General features: G+C 43.3%; 1 protein-coding gene across 3 annotated transcripts in view; it reads right to left on the bottom strand.

The window, feature by feature from the left end:
• LOC132809026 (protein unc-13 homolog B-like) overlaps window positions 1-21,825 on the bottom strand; it is a 577,546-nt gene that overhangs the window by 290,026 nt on the left and 265,695 nt on the right. For all 3 annotated transcript variants that reach the window (XM_060822442.1, XM_060822515.1, XM_060822523.1), the window contains one exon: window positions 6,780-6,903. In XM_060822442.1, the coding sequence (XP_060678425.1) occupies window positions 6,780-6,903 (124 nt within the window). The remainder of the gene's footprint in view (window positions 1-6,779; window positions 6,904-21,825) is intronic.

The raw sequence follows: 21,825 nt of genomic DNA, 5'->3' as shown, positions 1-21,825 counted from the left end.
CTATGGATGCCAAAGCACCCTTAAAAATTTAGACAGAAAATGGTTTGTCTTTGGCCACCACTGGCCTCTTTTTCAGTTATTGCTGTTAAGTTCAGCATCACTGGAATAGCAATGTTCAATTCACAAGGACCAATGGAACGATGGAAATTGCCTTTGATAACCATTTGAATCCTTAAAACTCTGCAAGCAAATAACTGGCAATGATATGATTGCTGAGGAATCAACAGTGTCAGTTGCAACCACCCTCTGAGAAAAAGAACAGGAAATCATATCATCACAGGAAATGACATCACCAACCCAAGGATATCTAAACACAAATAGAAAACAGGTCACTACCACCAATGCTACCTAGTATGGTGACAAAACATCTAAAAGCAAACCTTTCACCGCAGCAAGCAAACTTACATCCAGAACCTCAACCTGAGCTACAAATCTTCTAAAAGCTCACTTTGCTATCCATCCCTAATTGTTTAGAGTTAACCACATTGATGTGGGTCTAGAGTCACACGTAGGCTAGACCAGGTAAGGATGACAGTTTCCTTCCGTAAAGCACATGGGTGAACCAGATGGGTTTTTCCTGAATATGGAGAGTGATTTCATGGTCACTACTAGACTTCTAATTCCAGATACTTATTGAATTCAAATTTTACCATCTGCCATGGCAGGATTCAAACCTGTGTCCCCAGAACATTACCAGAGTCTATGGATTAATAGTCTAGCAATAATACCATTAGGCCATTACCTCCCCTCAAAGAACTGGAGGACAATGTATGCAGTAGGATTATTCAAGAAGTGTGGTAGTGATGAACCAGGTAACTCTCAGCCAATGAGTCTAACATCAGTGGTCATGAAGCTATTCGAAAAATTTCTGAGGCACTGCATTCACCTCCATCTTAAGAGGCAAGAACAGTCAGCATGTCTTTTTCGGAGGGACGTTACGTCTGACAGGTTTGATTCAGTTTTTCGAAGAGCTGACGAGGCATGTGGATGATGGCAGTGCAGTTGTTGTCTACATGGATTCACTAAGGCCTTTGACAGGGTATTGCATGCCAGACCGGTTAAGAAGCTAATAGCGCATGGGATTTAGGGCTATGTGACAAATTAAATCCAAAATTGGCTCAGTCAGGAGGGATAGAATGATAGTTGAAAGTGTTTTTATGACTGGGTGCCTGTGTCCATTAAATCACTGGGTTTAGTGCTGGGTCCTTTCCAGTTTGTAGTCAACTTTAATGATCCACACATCAGCGTACAGGAGATATCATCCGTAACTTCGCAGATGATTGAAATTAGATGAGTGATAAATAGTGAGGAGACATAGATTACATAACAATGCAGATAGACTAATCAGATTGGAGAACAATGCAAACTGGAATTTAATCCTGAAAAGTTTGAGTTGCTGCATTTTGAGAGGTTTAACATTGCAAGGGAGTATACATAAAATGGTAGGACGCTAAGAAGTAAAAAGGATCAGTGGGATTCAGTATGCATGTCTAGGAGAAAGTGAGGACTGCAGATGCTGGAGATCAGAGCTGAAAATGTGTTGCTGGAAAAGCGCAGCAGGTCAGGCAGCATCCAAGGAGCTGGAGAGTCGACGTTTCAGGCATGAGCCCTTCTTCAGGAAGGTTCCTGAAGAAGGACTTATGCCCGAAACGTCGACTCTCCTGCTCCTTGGATGCGGCCTGACCTGCTGCGCTTTTCCAGCAACACATTTTCAGCTCAGTGTGCATGTCCAAAGATCCTTAAAAGAAACAAGACAGGTGGATAAGATGATCAAGTCGGCATAAGGAGTATTTGCTTTTATTAATCGAGGCACTGAATAGAAGAGAAAGGAGATTACGGCGGAGTTACACAAGATATTTAGACAATGCTGGAGCCTAAATTGTGCATAATTCTGGTCACCACACTATGAGAAGGACAAGATTACATTAGGGTGCAGAAGACAATTATCATGTTTCCTGCACTGAAGTGTTTCAGCTGTGAAGAAGGACAAGATAGGCTGGGCTTGTTTTCCTCAGCTTGGGGAAGGCTGAAGGAGAACCTGACTGAGGTGTACCAAACAAATGAGGGGCAGGGATAAGGGTAGATAGGAAAAAACGTTTCCCTTCAGCAGAGGGATCAATAATCAGGAGGCATAGATGTAAAGACAGACAGCAAGAGATTTCAGGCAGACTTTTTTCATTCAGAGGGAAATGGATATCTGGAATTCACTGCTGAAAGGCTGGATGCAAGAACCAACACAAAATTTAAGTAGTGTTTATGTCATCACTTCAAGTGCCATAGCATGCAAGGCTATAAGCTAAGTGTTAAAAAATGGTACTAGAGTTGAGAGGTGTTTGATGGCAAGCATGGCTCCAAGTCCTCTTTGCATGCTGTAAAACCCTTAGACTCCAGCTAAAGACACTTAAATAGGCATGAAATGACAATAAATGCCTCCTCATGGACCTCAACATGTCAGTGGGACAGGCCACCCCAAGAAGTCAATCATGGCAGAGGCAGGATGGTAGCAGAATCCTCACCATTTCTTTAAGTGTCTCCACACCATCAACCTATCATGCAAGACATTAAATTTTACAAAGAATATTAACTGCCAAAATATCATTAGTAATTAATTCACACAACACTGAAAGTTTTCTTTTCTGATGAAATGTATCGCATTTTTCACAGAGATAAATACAGAACTCTTAATACAATCACAATAACAAAACAGCAACGGTTACTCGCCTACATTTTTTAAAAGCTTTACATCCATCCATGTAATAAATAGAATCAGGCAATAACCTATCTTTTATTCATGATAAGATTTGTAACAAAAGACTTAGATCATATAACTGTATGGTGATGATGTATGTATCAATTGACAAAAGACTTTAATAAGGATACCTTTTGCAAGCTAATGCTGAGAACACTTAGCATCCATCGAGAGGAGCAAGACATTTTCCAATATTTTGCTTTTAATTACAGATTTCCAGCACCTGGAGTATTCTGCTTTCAAGTTTAATGCAAAGCTAACGTTTTTGCCTAGACTAAATAATGAAACATAGAAAATAGGAGCAGGAATAAGCCACTCAGCCCTTGGAGCCTGTTCTGCTATTTAAAATGATTACAGATGACCCATTCAACTCAGCTCTTGCTTTCTCCCCATCTTGGATGCTTTAGCTCCAAGAGCTACTTGTAAATCCTCCTTGAAAGCATTCAATGTTTTGGCCTTAATTTTATTAATTTACAGGATGAGGGCATTGCTGGCTAAGACAGCATTTATTGCCCATCCCAGAGGCCAGTTAACAGTCAATCACATTGCGGCGGGTCAGAGTCATAAAACAGCCTTTGGCTCAACTTGTCCATGCATACCCAATTTTGTGAACTGAATTGGTCCCATTTTCTTGTGTTTGGCCCATATGCCTCTATGGAGAAAGTGAGGACTACAGATGCTGGAGATGAGAGTCGGGAGTGTGGTGCTGGAAAAGCACAGCAGGGCAGGCAGCTTCCAAAGAGCATGAGAATCGACATTTTTGGTGCCTGATGGTGCCTGACCTGCTGTGCTTTTCCAGCACCACACTCTCGACCCACGTATGTCTCTATATCCGTCCTATCCATGTACTTGCTCCAATGTCTTTTAAATGTTATAATTGTATATGCCTTTACCACTTCCTCTGACAGCTTGAAAATGTCGGTCCTTAGGTCCCTTTTAAATCTTTCTCCTCTTAATTTAAACTTATGCTCTCGAATTTTGGACTCCTCTACCCTGGGGAGAAGATTTGGCTTTTCACCTATTTATTCACCTAATTTTATAGACCTTGATCATATCATTCCTCAGCCTCCTACACTCCAACGAAAACAAGTCCCAGCTGATCCAGCCTCTCCTTATAACTCAAACTTGCCCCCCACCCCCAGTCTCAGTAAGACCCTTTGGAAAACTATTCTGTACCCTTTCCAGTTTAATGACATTGTTTCTACAACAGGGAGACCAGAATTTAACACAGTACTCTAAATGTGGCCGTACCAATGTCTTATACATCTGGAACAAGACATCCTGACTCCTGCACTCAATGCTCTGACTGATGAAGGCAAGTGCACCAAATGCCTTCTTAACCTCCCTGTCTACCTGTGATGTCACATTCAAGGAACTATTGACATGCACTCCAAGATCTCTTTGCTTGGCAACACTCCCCAGGGCCCTACCCTTAATTGTGTAAGTCCTGCCCTGGTTTGTCTTACCAAAATGCAACACTTCCCATTAAGCTAAATTAAATTCCATCTGCCAATCCTTGATCCATTGGCACAGTTGATCCACATTGACCACACTGTACTCTTAGATAACATGCCAATAATTGATGACAAGGAGGCTATGACAGGTGAGGACCGAGAAATGATCATTATCATGAAAGAGGTAGTTAAGCTAATGGGACTAAAGGTAGACAAGTCTCCTGGCCCCAATGGAATGAATCCCTGGGAACTAAAAGAGATGGCTGAGGGAAAAGCAAGTGCACTCATTGCAATTCACCAAAGTTTGCTGGATTCTGGGGTGGTTCCAGTCGATTGAAAACAGCAAATGTGATGTCACTGTTTAAAAAAGCAAGTCAACAAAAGGCAGGTAACTATAGGCCTGTTAGCTTAACTTATGTACTGGGGAAAATGCTTGAATCTATAAACAATGAAAAAAAAGCGCAACATCTGTACAGAAAGTGTCCCATCATACTAACACAGCACGGGTTCATGAAAGGCAGGCCATGTTTAATTAATTTACTGGAATTCTTTGAGGGTATTACAAGCGCGGTAGAAAATAAGGAACTGGCAGATATGGTCTATCTGGATTTACAAAAGGCATTCGACAAGATGCCACACAAAATGCCACTGCATAAGATAAGGATGCACGCATTACAGGTAATGTATTAGCATGATTGGTTAACTAACAGAAAACATGAGTGGGATAAATGGGTGTTTTTCTGATTGGTGATCAGTGGCTAGTGGTGTGCCTTAGGGATCAGTGTTGGAACAATTGTTTACACTTTACATAGATGATATAGAGTTGGAGACCAAGTGCAGTGAATAAAAGATCACGAATGACACTAAACTGAGTGACAGAGCAAAGTGTGCAGATGACTCTGAAAGTCTGCAGAAGGCAATAGATAGGGGCAAGGGCCTGGCATATGGAATACAAAGTTGGTAAATGTGAGGTCATTTTCTAGGAATAATGGCAAAATGGACTATTATTCAAGTAGTGCAACATACAGCTGGGCAGAGTGACTTAAGTGCCCTTGTGCATGAATCATGAAAAGTTATTTTGCAGATGCAGCAGGTATTGAAGAAAGCAAATGGAATATTGTCCTTCATTGTTGGAGAAGTGGAGCTTAAAACTTAGGGAGGTTATGCTGCAGCTGTACAGGTTATTAGTGAGGGCACACCTGAAGTACTGTGTACAGTTTTGGTCTTACTAGCATTGGTGGCGGGGCAGAAGAGGTCACTACGTTGATTCTGGAGAAGGTTGAGAAGATTGGTTTATGAGAAGAGACTGAGTAAACTAGGACTATACTCATTGGAATTTAGAAGAATTGGGGGATCTTATAGGAACTTACAAAATTATGAAGGGAGTAAATAAGGTAGAAACAGAGAGGTTGTTTCCACTGGCGGGTGAAACTAGAACTGGGGTGGCATAGCCTCAAAATAAGGGGGAGCAAATTTAGGACTGATCTGGGGAAAAACTTTTCATCAAAAGGGTTGTGAATCTGTGGAATTTCCTGCCCAGTACAGCAGCTGATGCTACTTCGTTGAATGTTTTTAAGGTGAAGATAGACTTTTGAATAGTAAAGATTAGCAGGCGGGTATGTGGAGCTGAGTCTACGAAAAGATCCGCAATGATTTATTGAATGGCACTGCAGGTTCAATGGGCCAGATGGCCTACTCCTGCTCCTCTTTCTTATGCTGTTGTGTTCTTATGTTATGTTCTGAAGTACGGTCTTAAATACCAACCTTCTTCACTGTCCATTATACCACCAATTTTAGAGTCATCCACTGGAGACACTTAAGCCTGACCATGAAAATTTAGCAGTTTCCTTTTCTAAAGGACATTTCCAACAATCAACAATGGATTTATGCTCATTAGACACTTAATTCCAGACTTTTAAAAAAATTTTTGAATTCAAATTCCACCATGTACCGTGATGGGATTCAAATCCAGCTTTCCCAGAACATTACTTGGGTCACTTGTTTAGTAGTCTGGCAATAATAACACTTGACCAACAACTCCCCTTTCATGGCAGAGAAGTCCACAGGCTCACACTTTCTGGGTGAAAACATTTCTCTTCTTCTCAATCCTGGACTGAGACTCTGGTCTGAACTCCCCAGTCAACCTTCCTGCATTTTCCTCCTATCCCTATTAGAATTTTCTAAGATTGTTCCCTTGTTCTTCTGAACTCATGAGTATATTCCTAACCAATCCCATCTCTTCACAGACCTCAATAACCTGAATATATGAGAAATACTAAGCAGTTAAATCAGCATTTCAAACTTATGGTTCATAGATTAGAACTGACATAGATGGAAAGAATAATACAGAATGGTGGAAAGGAAACAACAGGAAAAAAGTTCAGGTCGATAAATTACTCAAAATGGATTTACAACATAAAAATTTTAATGCACAGGAAAAATGATAGAGATTAAAGGATATTTACAACAAAATCAATTTATAATTTCAGATTTAAGCATTTTTAAACTCATTCAGTTGACAACTGTACTTTGAACAATTTGTTCCCCTCCTCCAAATGTGATTGTAAGGTACTTACCAAAAGGCAATTCAAAACGGGTGTCTAATAGGATTTTGTGTGGAGTTGGACTTTTGGTTCCACATATTTCATCTTCCTTCATTAAAACCTCTGCGTCCAATGTTGACCAATCTCCTGGCCCTTCCTATTAAAACATGAATCACAAGAAGTTAAAAGACATAAATAAATTATAGCCTGTAAGCTTAGATAGACCAAAATGGATTCTGATTTAGGAGTCAAACATAGAATTCTCAATTTTGAGGGTAGCATAACACAGAGAGTAGTTATCTGCTGACTGCTTTATGTTTTGCCTACTTTTCCTATCAATCAACTCAATGGGATAGCAAGTGATCTGTTTGATGTGCAACAAACTCACCAAAGCCAAAATGGAATGCTACATCCCATCTAAAATTATTTATTACATCTTCAGAGGCTAATAATATTATAACCATTTAAGTTTTATCATATAACTTCTAACCTATATAAACCTACTGAATGATTTTCAAATTGCACGTCTATCGATAATTATGGAGAATGACCCTTCTGGACAATGATATGACTTGACACTTTGACTCCAAGTATCAGTATTAATGACATCCAAGTCAAGATAAACACAAGCAAGAGGAGAATGAATATGAGTCTATCCCTGTGAAATAATGGGGCTTGTTCTCAGCCTCAGAGGCTATTTCCCTCCTTATGGAGAACATGAGCACTGCAGATGTTAGAGATCGTTGTCGGAAAGTATGGTGCTGGAAAAGAACAACCGGTCAGGCAGCATCGGAGGAGCAGGAGATTCGACATTTCGAGCATAAGCTCTTCATCAGGAAGATACCCACGTAAAAATATTCCAGTATTCCAATGCATACAGGCTGCTGGTTGCAACTGAATTTTATGTTGTGAACAGCGAGCGACTCAAAAGGTGGAGACAGTCTGTAAGATATTCAGACTCAAGTTCTAGAGTTGAAAGGGCAGTGCTAATCCTATGTTCGAAATGACACCCTTCTTCTGTTTAGCGTTTCTTCAAAAATTGGAACTTAACCCAAAACAATGTTTTTTTCCATTTATCAATCAATAAAGGCAATCAAGTGAACTCTTGGTCAAAGATTCAAGAGACACTTCTGACAGACCAATGTTGCAAATCAGAAAATAGTTATCACTGAAAGAGTTATGTAACTGTCATCATTTATTTTAACCTTCAATTAATACAACTCAAATACTAAATTTATTTGTTACTTTAGAAATAGAAAACACTTTTTTGGACTACACAAAAGACATCAAAAATTTTACAATGAAAAACAGCAACTAATATTCATTAATGTGGTAGTGATCGAAAAGCGCACTTCTGGGCTTTGACATTCATTCGTTGCAATCCTCTCAGGAAATGCAATGGTTTAACCTGCAGGGAAAATCATCAAAAGACAACTTTACTGTTTTGCAATTGTTGATAGCATATAACAACAATGTCCACTCAACGTCATGATCATCAGATGCTCCAAAATACCTTGCAACCAATCCAGTTGGAAGTGTAGCCATTCTCCCAAAATACCTTTCTTTATTATTGGATTTATAAAAGCTCTATGTTCTGAAGTCAGTGTTCATATAAAGTGCTTCATGATAATCATGCTTAACTCACTTGTGAAAAATAGAAAATTTTCAAACACTTTTCCAAATATTAGTTGCAAGATGGAAATATTGCATTAATAGTAATTCCAGAAATATCAAGGAATTGCAAATTTATTACCATTTTTTCTTGCTTAAGGCAGTGTGGGAATGGATGACTGCTAGACAGAGTCAACCAAACAGATGGCTAGGTAATCCCTTGAGTGCATTTCTTACAAACCTTTTCTTGATCTTAGAAAATGGCTGGAGTACTGTTATGAAGATGTAGGGATACTGTACCTTTAAGAGAGTTGAAAAGCTAGCAAGGACCGAGAGAAGCACAGAGTCCGGAACAAGGTAACAATGTAACATTTGGTTGAAACAACTAACTAAGAGCTGTGTTGCCTGGATACAAAAACAAATTAAAACAAATTCAATTTCGGTCAATCAGTTTAAATTATACACCAACATACAAAATTCCAATCAAATTTGAATTTAGTATTTTGACAATATTAAAACCAATAAAACAATCCAATATTTTGGGTTATAAATATCAGGCATTTTGAACGGTTACCCAGAGCGGGCAAAGAGTAGCTCGCAACAACAAGAGAGACTGCTTGCAGAAAGATCTGCTCTCTAAAAGGTACCTTTATCTTTCAAAGACCTGTGAAGCAGAATCCCTCAGAAGAAGAAAAGAGAACAGAGGAAAATCTAGAGGACACTCGGCAAAGCTGCCTGGTTTTGAAACGTGATTTTTTTTATGAATCATAATCACAAGTTTTATTGGATTTGTATTGTGGGCTCTGGGGGGGGGGGGGGGGGGAGGTAAAAGATCAGTTTAAGTGAAAGGAGTTGTAAATAGTTGTTAGTTAATATTCTCTGTCAGACATAAAGAAATAATGTTGTTAATTTTTATTTTAAACGGTGACTTTTGGGATAGCTCTTTGCCTCTCGAATTTTAACAGATTATAGCACTGGGTGAATCTTTTCTGTGTTGCTGATTTAAATTAGCAGAGGGGTTTACCCAATGTCATAACAGTACTGGTTTTTCTGACAAATCCAGCCAGATCCAAAGCCATGGCAGTATGGGTGGTTCCTATGCTCAACGGGTGAAGGAAGAAATGTGTAAGGGCACTCATGGTATGGGATTTATTGGTTTTGGGAGTACACAGGTGTTTGTTCAATCCAAAAGGTGACTCCAGAATGGTATATTGCCTCCTAGGTGCCAGGGTTAAGGATGTCATAAAATGGTTTCAGGGCATTCAGAACCAGGAGGGTAAAAACAGCAAAATGAAAAGCAGAGCTTCAAAAGTTGCAATTTCTAGATTGTTATTCTCTTCCACATAAGAAGAGAATGATAAAACAGATGAAGGTGCGTCTGGAGAGTGAACGAGGAGGAAAGGCTTTAATTTGTCAGGCTTTACATTTGAGATATGTACAAGTTGAATGGGTCACATAGAATAAGACAGTATAGAAGAGGCCCTCTGGCCCATCAAGTCTGCACCAAAAAAAAAACCCTAAGTCTATGCTAGTCCAATTTTCCAATGTTTTGGCCGTAGCCTTGCATGTTATGACATTTTAAGTACTCATCCAAATACCTTTTAAAGGTTTTGAGGTTGCCTGCCGCAATGAATTTTCTACACAGGGCATTCCAGAATCCCACCACCCCTCTGCTGGATGAACAGAAATGTCCTCAAATCCCCTCTGACCCTCTAGCTTTGCACCGTAAAACTACGCCCCCTTCTTATTCATCCTTCAACTCAGCAGGATAGCTGCTTCCAATCTACTCTGTCCATGCTCCTCAAATCTTATACACTTAAATCAGGTCATCTTGCAACCTTCTCTGCTCTAAAGAGAACAACCTGAAGTTATCCAGGATGTGAGCATAAGAGGTACAGTTAGTAAGTTTACAGATAACATCACAGTTGGAGGTGTAGTGGACAGCAAAGAGGGTTACCTCAGATTACAACAGGATCTGGACCAGATGGGCCAACGGGCTGAGAAGTGGTAGATGGAGTTTAATTCAGATAAATGCGAGGTGCTGCATTTTGGGAAAGCAAATCTTAGCAGGACTTATACACTTAATGGTAAGGTCCTAGGGAGTGTTGCTGAACAAAGAGACCTTGGAGTGCAGGTTCATAGCTCCTTGAAAATGGAGTCGCAGGAAGATAGGATGATGAAGAAGGCATTTGGTATGCTTTCCTTTATCAGTCAGAGTATTGAGTACAGGAGTTGGGAGGTCATGTTGCGGCTGTACAGGGCATTGGTTAGGCCACTGTTGAAATATTGTGTGCAATTCTGGTCTCCTTCCTATCGAAAGATGTTATGAAACTTGAAAGGGTTCAGCAAAGATTTATAAGGATGTTGCCAGGGTTGGAGGATTTGAGTTATAGGGAGAGGCTGAACAGGCTGGGGCTGTTTTCCCTGGAGCATTGGAAGCTGAGGGGTGACCTTATTGAGGTTTACAAAATTATGAGGGGCACGGATAGAGTAAATAGGCAAAGTCTTTTTCCTGGGGTCAGGGAGTTCAGAACTAGAGGGCAAGGTTTAGGGTGAGAGAGGAAAGATAAAGAAGAGACCTAAGGGGCAACTTTTTCACACAGAGGGTGGAACGTCTATGGAATGAGCTGCCAGAGGAAGTGGTGGAGGCTGGTACAATTGCAACATTTAAGAGGCATTTAGATGGGTATATGAATAGGAGGGGTTTGGAGGAATTTGGGCTGGGTGCTGGCAGGTGGGACTAGATTGGGTTGGGATATCTGGTCAGCATGAACGGGTTGGATCGAAGGCTCTGTTTCCATGCTGTACATCTCTATGACTCTATGATTCCTCACATCTAAAATGCTCATTCCAGGCAACATCCTGATGAACCTCCTCTGAACCCTCTCCAATGCAATCACATCTTGCCGATAGGGCAGGGGCCAGAACTGCACATAGTACAAAATCAGAAATTGCTGGAGAAGGTCAGCATGTCTGATTGCTTTCTTTCCATAGATGTTGAGTTAATGTTTTGTGTTCAGTGACCCTTCGTAAGAACCAATTGTAGCTAGGAAAAGGATGGTTGTGTTGATGCCTGGCTTCCTGACTTCTACCTTGTGGAGGTTGAGCACCAGCTCACTGATACCTCCTCCTATCTCCCCCCGATCATGAACACACCACAGAACACTAGACCACTATATCCACAATTGTCACCGCCATTCGTTTCATCTGGTGATCTCGTTCCAAGCTCATAGCTTTCCAACCCAGCACAGCCCACATCTATGTGCTCCCCAAAGTCCACAAACAGGACTTCCCAGGCAGACCCACTGTTTCTGACTGCTCCTGCCCTACAAAACTCACCTCTTCCTACCTAGAGTTGATTTTCTTCTCCCCTTGTCCAGTTCCTTCCCACTTCGACTGCAATTCTTCTGATACTTTACACCAGTTTCAGAATTTCCAGTTTGTGGGCTTCAGCCGCCTCCGCTTTATGCAATCCGTTAACTTGTCCATTCACCATCAGGAAGGCCTTAGGACTCTCTGCTTCTTCCTGGAAAAAAGGCCTGAACCATTGCAATATGCCATCATACTTCTCTGCCTGGCTTAGCTCGTCCTCATTCTGAACAACTTCTGTTTTAACTCCTCACATATTCTTGAAGTCAAAGATGTGGCCAAGGGTACCCACATTGGCCCCAGTTATGCCAGTCTCTTTGAGGGGTAAGTGGAATATTCCTTGTTCCAGTCCTACTCTGGACCCAGCCACAACTTCTCACCAATATATCGATGACATCGTCAGTGCTGCTTTCCTTTCTCATGCTGAAGTGGAAAAATTTATCGATTGCACTTCCAATTTCAACAGACCTCATCTTCACCAGGTCCATCTCTGACTACTCTCTTCCTCGACATTTGTTTTCCTTTCAGGGTATAGAATGGCCACCAATATCCACTACTAAGCCACTCACTCCCACAGTCACCTCGATTATACATGCTTGCACCCTGCTTCCTGTAAAGACTCTATTCAATTCTCTCATTTCCTCCATCTGTGTTGCACCTTTGTGGGGATGCCAATTTTGACAAGGGGTCCTCCATAATGTCCACTTTCTTCTTCAACTAAAGATTCCCCGCAGCTGTGGGTGCAGGGTCCTCAGCTGTGTCGTACTCATCTCCATACTTCAGCCCTCACCCCCTTCTTCCCTGTCACAAAAACGATAGGGCCCCTTCATCCACACCTACCATTCCATCAGCATCCACATCCAATTGATCATTAGCCTCAATCTCCACTACCTTCAGCAGGATGTCACCAGACATATATTCCCCTTCCCTCCTTTGTCACCATTCCGGATGGACTGTTCACTTCAGGACACTATGGTCCACTCCTCCCAACATCTTATCACAGGGCACCTTCCCATGCAATTTCAGAAAGTGTAACACCTGCCTGTTTAATTCTTCCCTCCTCACTATCCAATGTCCTGGACATACATCTTCTGGCTGAAGCAGCAATTTACCTGCACTCAATCTAGTCTATTGTATTCACGTCTCACAATGTGGTCTCCTCTACATTGCATAGATGGGCGACAGCTCTGCAGAACACCTAAGCCTGCCTACAAAAATGACCCTCAGGTTCCAGCTGCCTGCCATTTCAACACATCACCATGTTCCTTCGCCAATATTTCTGTCTTGGGCTTTGCTGCAGTGCTCTAACAAAGCTCAGCATAAGTTGGAAGAACAACACCTCATTTTCCACTTGGAAACCCCGCAACTTTCTGGTCTCAATGTCAAGATCAACAACTTCAGGGCCTGAGCATGTTCTCACATGACCTTACCATAACCCCAACAATCAGGCCTTGTCACCAAATGGACTGCCACGACAAACAACCCATTATCAGCCATCAATAGTCCCCATTTTACATTCTCCCAGGCTGACCTTTACCTATGCCTTTGACTGTGCAACTGTATGCCACTCTCTCAGGGATCTATCTGCACCTATCGTTTACTCCTTCCCCCTCCTTCAATCCCTTCATGACGATATGTACCAACCTTTTCTTAGCTACAATCAGTCTGAAAAAGGGTTACCAGATCTGAAATGTCAATTCCGCTTACTTTTCACAAAATTTGCCAGATTTGCTGACCTTTGCCAGAAACTTATGCTTTTGTTTCTGATTTCCTTATTAGTTCTTAATTTGTTTACTGCACACAATACTCCAGCTATGGTCTAACCAAAGTCCTTTACAACATCAAATAACCTCCGCGCCTTTGTAGTCTATGTCACGATAATCAAGGCAACTGTCCCCAGTGCTTTCTTAATTACCCTATTACTCTATCCTGCTGCTTTCAGGGATCCGTAGACAAACCACTCAAGGTCCCTCTGAGGTTTCTACTGTTCTGCCATTCATCACATACTCCCGTGGCTTGGTACTTCTTCCAAAATCCATCATCAGGGATAAATTCCATCTATTCACCTGACAATCTGCCTGTAACCACCTGTAACCTCAGGCTTTCTTCCTCATTGTCAACCACCCAACTCATCTCCATGTCATCCACAAACTTAGACATCACTTCCTCTCAGTTTATTTTATATTATTTATGTATATCATGAATAATAAGGCACACAGCACTTGATATGCCACCAGTTACAAATAGCCTTCCAACACCATCCTCTGTCTCCTACTACTGAGCTAACATGGATCCAACTTTGAGTTACACTAGATCCCATGTGCTTTTACCTTCTTTTTCAGACTCAAGTGTAGAACCATGTCAAAGTCTTTGCTGTAATTCATATAAAATACATCAATCATAATAGCCTCATCAATATACCTTGTCACCACCTCGAAAATTCTACCAGATTTGAAAGGCATGACCTCCCTCTCACAAAACCATGGGACTATACCTGATCAAATCTTGCCTCTCCAAATGGAGATTATTCATTTTCTTCAGAGTTTTCTTTCAGTTTCCCTACCACTGGTATGAGGCTCACTGGTCATAATTCACTGGTTAATCTCCTTTACCTTGCTTGAAAAGTGGAACTACATTATCTGCCCTCCAGTTCTCCAGCCCTCTGGCACTTCTGTGGCCAGAAAGGAATTATAAATTTGGATCAGAGCCTCTGTAATTTCCACCTTCAGCTCCAACAGCAGTCTGGGATACAAGTCATCTCGTCCAATTTTAAAATCTCTGATACCACAGCAGTCCCTCTGTCAAACTGCTTGCGAACCTCAGACTCCCTCTTCCTGAATTCTGTAGCTAAGTCATTCTTTTCCAAAGTGAAGACAGATACAAAGTACTCATTTAACATCCTACCAATGTCCTCTGGCTCCATACATATATCCCTTCAATCCCTAACGGACCCTACTTTTTCCCCGGTTATCCTTTTCCTCTAAAATACAGAATCTATTGGGATTCTCCCTACTCCTACAGGCCAGTGTGTTTTCATATGCCCTCTTTGCTCTCTTAATTACTCTCTTTAGTTCACCACTGTGCTTTCTAAAATCTATGAAGAGGTCTGTTGATGAACTCCCTTTGCACCTCATTAAACATCTCTTTTCCTTCTTATCTAATCCTGACGGTTTCTGGACATTTGGGATTCTCTGGGCTTGTGGCTCCTACATTTCACTCTCTGTTGGGCATATACAGTCTCCAATTCTATTTTTAATGGCCCCAATGTACTACTGTCAACTTACTGAGAAGTAGCTGTCAACTTCAGTTAGAACTGTAAAAAGCTCTTTGAATACATTTCAAGAAATCTGCCCATTCACTCTGTGCCTATTCTAATTAATGTTGGGGAATTTAAAATCTCCAAATATAATTGTTCAATTATTGCTTTTACACAGTGAATTGTCTACATATTTGTTTTCTATTTGGGGGTCTATAATGGATGCCTGTCAGTGTATCTTCCCTTTTTTCTCAAAAGCTCTCCTTTGGACCATTTAAAGACTTTTTCAGGGTATTGTCAATCCTTACTGTAGTAACTGACTCCTTAATTATTAATGTGACACCACCTCCTCTTTCACACCGTCCCTATCTTGCCCAAATATCCTAAATCTGAAAATGTGTTGCTGGTTAAAGCACAGCAGGTTAGGCAGCATCCTAGGAACAGGAAATTCGACATTTCGGGCCAGAGCCCTTCATCAGGAATGAGGAGAGTGCCAGGCAGGCTAAGATAAAAGGTAGGGAAGAGGGACTTGGGGGAGGGGCGATGGAGATGTGATAGGTGGAAGGAGGTCAAGGTGAGGGTTATAGGCTGGAGTGGGGTGGGGGCGGAGAGGTCAGGAAGAAGATTGCAGGTTAGGAGGGCGGTGCTGAGTTGAGGGAACCGACTGAGACAAGGTGGGGGGAGGGGAAATGAGGAAACTGGAGAAATCTGAGTTCATTCCTTGTGGTTGGAGTGTTCCCAGGCGGAAGATGAGGCGCTCTTCCTCCAACCGTCGTGATGTTATGTTCTGTCGATGGAGGAGTCCAAAGACCTGCATGTCCTCGGTGGAGTGGGAGGGAGAGTTAAAGTGTTAAGCCACGGGGTGGTTGAGTTGGTTGGTCCAGGCGTCCCAGAGGTGTTCCCTGAAGCAAGTAGGCGGCCCGTCTCCCCAATATAGAGGAGGCCACATCGGGTGCAGCGGATGCAATAGATGATGTGTGTGGAGGTGCAGGTGAATTTGTGGCGGATATGGAAGGATCCCTTGGGGCCTTGGAGAGAAGTAAGGGAGGAGGTGTGGGCGCAAGTTTTACATTTCCTGCGGTTGCAGGGGAAGTGCCGGGAGTGGAGGTTGGGTTGGTGGGGGGTGTGGACCTGACGAGGGAGTCACGAAGGGAGTGGTCCTTGCGGAACGCTGATAGGGGAGGGGAGGGAAATATATCCCTGGTGGTGGGGTCCGTTTGGAGGTGGCGGAAATGACGGCGGATGATACGCTGTATACGGAGGTTGGTGGGGTGGTAGGTGAGAACCAGTGGGGTTCTGTCTTGGTGGCGGTTGGAGGAGCGGGGCTCAAGGGCGGAGGAGCGGGAAGTGGAGGAGATGCAGTGGAGGGCATCGTCGATCACGTCTGGGGGGAATCTGCAGTCCTTGAAGAAGGGGGCCATCTGGGCTGTACGGTATTGGAACTGGTCCTCCTGGGAGCAGATGCGGCGGAGACGAAGGAATTGGGAATATGGGATGGCGTTTTTACAGGGGGCAGGGTGGGGGGAGGTGTAGTCCAGGTAGCTGTGTGAGTCAGTCGGTTTATAGTAGATGTCTGTGTTGGGTCGGTCGCCTGAGATAGAAATGGAAAGGTTGAGGAAGGGGAGGGAGGAGTCTGAGACATTCCAGGTGAATTTGAGGTCGGGATGGAAGGTGTTGGTAAAGTTGATGAACTGTTGAACCTCCTCGTGGGAGCACGAGGCAGCGCCGATACAGTCATCGATGTAGCGGAGGCAGACAAGGGAGGCACGGTAGTAGTTTGGTGCACCGACCTTTATACCGCTGAGGCCAAACGCCTGCTCGCGGACGCATCTTCTTATCGCCCCCTTGACCATGACCCCACCTCCCACCACCAAACATCATCTCCCAGACCATCCATAACCTCATCACCTCAGTGGATCTCCCATCCACCGCCTCCAACCTCATAGTCCCACAACCCCGCACCGCCCGTTTCTACCTCCTGCCCAAAATCCACAATCCTGACTGCCCCGGCCGACCCATTGTCTCAGCCTGCTCCTGCCCCACCGAACTCATCTCCGCGTACCTCGACACAGTTCTGTCCTCTTTAGTCCAAGAACTCCCCACCTACGTTCGGGACACCACCCACGCCCTCCACCTCCTCCATGATTTTCGCTTCCCCGGTCCCCAACGCCTTATCTTCACGATGGACATCCAGTCCCCATACACCTCCATCCCCCATCACGAAGGACTCAAAGCCCTCCGCTTCTTCCTTTCCTGCCACACCAACCAGTACCCTTCCACTGACACCCTCCTTCGACTGACTGAACTGGTCCTCACCCTGAATAACTTCTCTTTCCAATCCTCCCACTTCCTCCAAACTAAAGGAGTTGCCATGGGCACCCGCATGGGCCCCAGCTATGCCTGTCTCTTCGTAGGATATGTGGAACAGTCCATCTTCCGCAACTACACTGGCACCACCCCCCACCTTTTCCTCCGCTACATCGATGACTGTATCGGCGCTGCCTCGTGCTCCCATGAGGAGGTTGAACAGTTCATCAACTTTACCAACACCTTCCATCCCGACCTCAAATTCACCTGGACTGTCTCAGACTCCTCCCTCCCCTTCCTAGACATTTCCATTTCTATCTCAGGCGACCGACCCAACACAGACATCTACTATAAACCGACTGACTCCCACAGCTACCTGGACTACACCTCCTCCCACCCTGCCCCCTGTAAAAACGCCATCCCATATTCCCAATTCCTTCGTCTCCGCCGCATCTGCTCCCAGGAGGACCAGTTCCAACACCGCACAGTCCAGATGGCCCCCTTCTTCAAGGACTGCAGATTCCCCCCAGACGTGATCGACGATGCCCTCCACTGCATCTCCTCTACTTCCCGCTCCTCCACCCTTGAGCTCCGCTCCTCCAACCGCCACCAAGACAGAACCCCACTGGTTCTCACCTACCACCCCACCAACCTCCGTATACAGCGTATCATCCGCCGTCATTTCCGCCACCTCCAAACGGACCCCACCACCAGGGATATATTTCCCTCCCCTCCCCTATCAGCGTTCCGCAAAGACCACTCCCTTCGTGACTCCCTCGTCAGGTCCACACCCCCCACCAACCCAACCTCAACTCCCGGCACCTTCCCCTGCAACCGCAGGAAATGTAAAACTTGCGCCCACACCTCCTCCCTTACTTCTCTCCAAGGCCCCAAGGGATCCTTCCATATCCGCCACAAATTCACCTGCACCGCCACACACATCATCTATTGCATCCGCTGCACCCGATGTGGCCTCCTCTATATTGGGGAGACGGGCTGCCGACTTGCGGAACGCTTCAGGGAACACCTCTGGGATGCCCGGACCAACCAACCCAACCACACCGTGGCTCAACACTTTAACTCCCCCTCCCACTCCACCGAGGACATGCAGGTCCTTGGACTCCTCCATCGACAGAACATAACAACACGACGGTTGGAGGAAGAGCGCCTCATCTTCCGCCTGGGAACACTCCGACCACAAGGAATGAACTCAGATTTCTCCAGTTTCCTCATTTCCCCTCCCCCCACCTTGTCTCAGTCGGTTCCCTCAACTCAGCACAGCCCTCCTAACCTGCAATCTTCTTCCTGACCTCTCCGCCCCCACCCCACTCCAGCCTATCACCCTCACCTTGACCTCCTTCCACCTATCACATCTCCATCGCCCCTCCCCCAAGTCCCTCCTCCCTACCTTTTATCTTAGCCTGCCTGGCACACTCTCCTCATTCCTGATGAAGGGCTCTGGCCCGAAATGTCGAATTTCCTGTTCCTAGGATGCTGCCTAACCTGCTGTGCTTTAACCAGCAACACATTTTCAGCTCTGATCTCCAGCATCTGCAGACCTCACTTTTTACTCAAATATCCTAAATCCCAAAATGTTGAGTTGCCAGTCTTGCCTCTCCCTCAACATTCCAGGTGATTGTACTGAAAATATCATTATCTCCAGAACTTGCCACATCCCTAGCCAAACTGTTCATCTGCAGCAACAACACTACCACCTGCCTGAAAACGCGCAAAATTTCCCAGGTATCTCCAATTACTGCCATGGTTTATTCCAGATCATCCGTAACAGGAGCAACAGTTGCTTAATAACAACCTGCTATTTTGACACTCAGTTTGGGTTCTGCCAGGACCACTAATTTCCTGAATTCCTAACAGCCAAATACTGGCAAAGAGGTGAGGTGAGGGCGACAGCTATTTCTCAGGGTCTAGGTCCAACTATTTTCAACTACTACATTAATGACCTTCTTTCTATCATAAGGTCAGAAGTGAAAGTACTCACTGATACTTGCATAATGATCAGTATCATTCATCACCCGTCAAATGTCCAAATGCAGCAAGATCTGGACAAGATGCAGGTTTGGACAGATAAGTGGCAAACAATACGCACAGGTGCTAGGCACTGACCATCTCCAGATAGAATCTATCCAGTGGCCCTTGACATTCAATGGCATTACCATTATTGAATCTCCAACCACCAACATTGGGGGGATTACCATTGACCAGAAATTGAACTAGACTAGCTACTTAAATATTATGGCTACAAGAGCAGGACAGAGGCCAGGAATCATGCAGCGAGTAACTCATCACTTAACTCCCAAAGTTTATCCACTATCTATAAGACACAAGTCAGGAGTGTGATGGAATACATTGCATATATCTGGATGAGTACAGCTCCAACTTGAAGCTTCACGCAAAATCATCCAGAACAAAACAGCTTGCCTGACAGGCACCACATCCACAAACATTCACCAATGATCAACAACAATGATATATACCATCCACAACTCACACTGCAGACCTTCACCAAGGTCCTTTAGGAAGTGCCTGCCAAATCCACAACACCTTCCATTTATAAAGGACAATGGCGGCAAATACATGGGAACACTGCCACTTGCAAGTTCCCCTCCAAGACCCTCACCATCCTGACTTGGGAAATATCCTATTGTTTCTTCAGGGCCACTAGGTCAAAATCCTGGATCTTGCTCTCTTTCTGCAGTTTGGATCTACAACATGTATATCTTAAAGAGTCATGCAAATAAAGTAAATTTGATCAAAATCTACCAGGAAGTAACCAGGCATGTTAAAGACTAATGCATTTTATGCTATCTATATGGATTTTTGTTCAGGTCTCTGATGGCAGACTGGTCAAGAAAGTAAGAGTGCACAGGATCCAAGGTAAATTGACACATTGGATCTGCAGGGCTCAGTTATGGGACCTTGCTATTTATGCTGTATCTTAATGATTTGGACTTAAAGGCAAGGGGTAAGATCAAGAAACATGTGGCTGAGAAAAAAATTGATCAGGTGTTAAACAGTAAGGATGGTAGCTCTAAACTGTAAGGAGGGTTTCTATGGAATTATTAGACAGTTAGAACAATGGCAAATAGAATTTAACTGAAAATGTGTGAGTGATGCTCTTGAAGAGGGTTAGCAAGGCAAGAAATAAATGCACTATAAGTGGCAGTTCCACGAAAAATACAGAAGATCTGAGAGACAATGCCTGCACATCCACACATCCCACAAGATAGCAGATGTGATGATGCTGTGGTTTCAAGAGGTGAATTTTGTCTTTTATTGAAGAGAAGTTTTAAGACAGAGGGGATGACCTGTCTGTTTGAATCCAATAAACAGCTGGTGGTCTTTGATTTCTTTTTAAGTTAGAATGAGTGCAGTCATGCTTCCCCAGAGTCAGGATTTTTAGTTTTAGTTTCAGTTTCTCAGTAGAAGTTGTTAGGATTTTCAAGCTGGATTTGGAAGCTGTAGTACATCTCTACTTGCTAATTGCTCTTTCTCTCGAAGTTTTCCTCCAGACTAGAGAATTGAATGTGAGATCATCTATTTGACTGAATTTGTCTTTGCCAAGGCCATGTTTATGGGATGTTACTACATTGGAACAGATAGCATTTAGTAGTTAAATAATCTATTGTTCTGTTAAGTTTTCCAATAGATTTAAGTTATTCCAATTTCTTCTTTCTTTTCTTTTAACAATAGTGTATGAATAAAGTGTGTTTTGCTTCAAGACTCATAGTTTGACCAATTGAATTGCACCTAGAATGCAATGTCTGGCACTTGCTTTTAAAAGAAGTTGGGTCTAGGTTATTTTCTTAATATTTTTGAGGGTGTTTGGCCTGATCTATTACACAGGGAAGACAGTGGTTAAACAGGCTTACGTGATATTTACCTTTTTTTAAGACAAGCTGGAAAGATTCTGCTAGAATTGTATAAACGCTGGTTGGGTCACAACTGGTGTACTGTGTGCAGATCTACTCACCACATTAGGAAGGATGCAATTACACAAGAAAGTTTGCAGAGGAGATTTACCAGGATCCTGCTTGGGCTGAATAAATCTGAGCTTAATCAGTCTGAGGGAAGTCTGAACAGGCTTTGGTTATTTTCCTTGGAAAATTAAAACTTTGAGGGGAGACCTGTGGAGTTGTGTATGATTATGCATGGCATTGCAAAGTTGGTTGGATAGGTACTTTTCCCAATCCTGGCGGGTTCATTAAATAGGGGTCATAAGTTTAAACGGTAAGTAAAATAGTAACAGGGGAGTTAAAGATAATTTTTTGCTGGGTTTATATTTCAATGGCTGAAAGGTTAGTTGAGTCAGGAATTCATAACATTTGAACAGGATTTGGATGTTTACTTGAGTGGCCATAGCCTCCAGGACTATGGGCCAAGAACTGGAAAATGAGATTAGTCTATCAGATTTTTGTTTGACTGATTCAATCACAATGGGCCGAATGGCCTCCTTTTGCATTGTCAACGTTTATGTATTTATATAATCCCACTGTGGCAGAATTCAATACAACTTGA

Source organism: Hemiscyllium ocellatum, chromosome 1, assembly GCF_020745735.1.
Source record: "Hemiscyllium ocellatum isolate sHemOce1 chromosome 1, sHemOce1.pat.X.cur, whole genome shotgun sequence".
In the NCBI taxonomy this organism is placed as follows: Eukaryota; Metazoa; Chordata; class Chondrichthyes; order Orectolobiformes; family Hemiscylliidae; genus Hemiscyllium; species Hemiscyllium ocellatum.
This window is presented reverse-complemented; position numbering and strand designations above follow the sequence as displayed.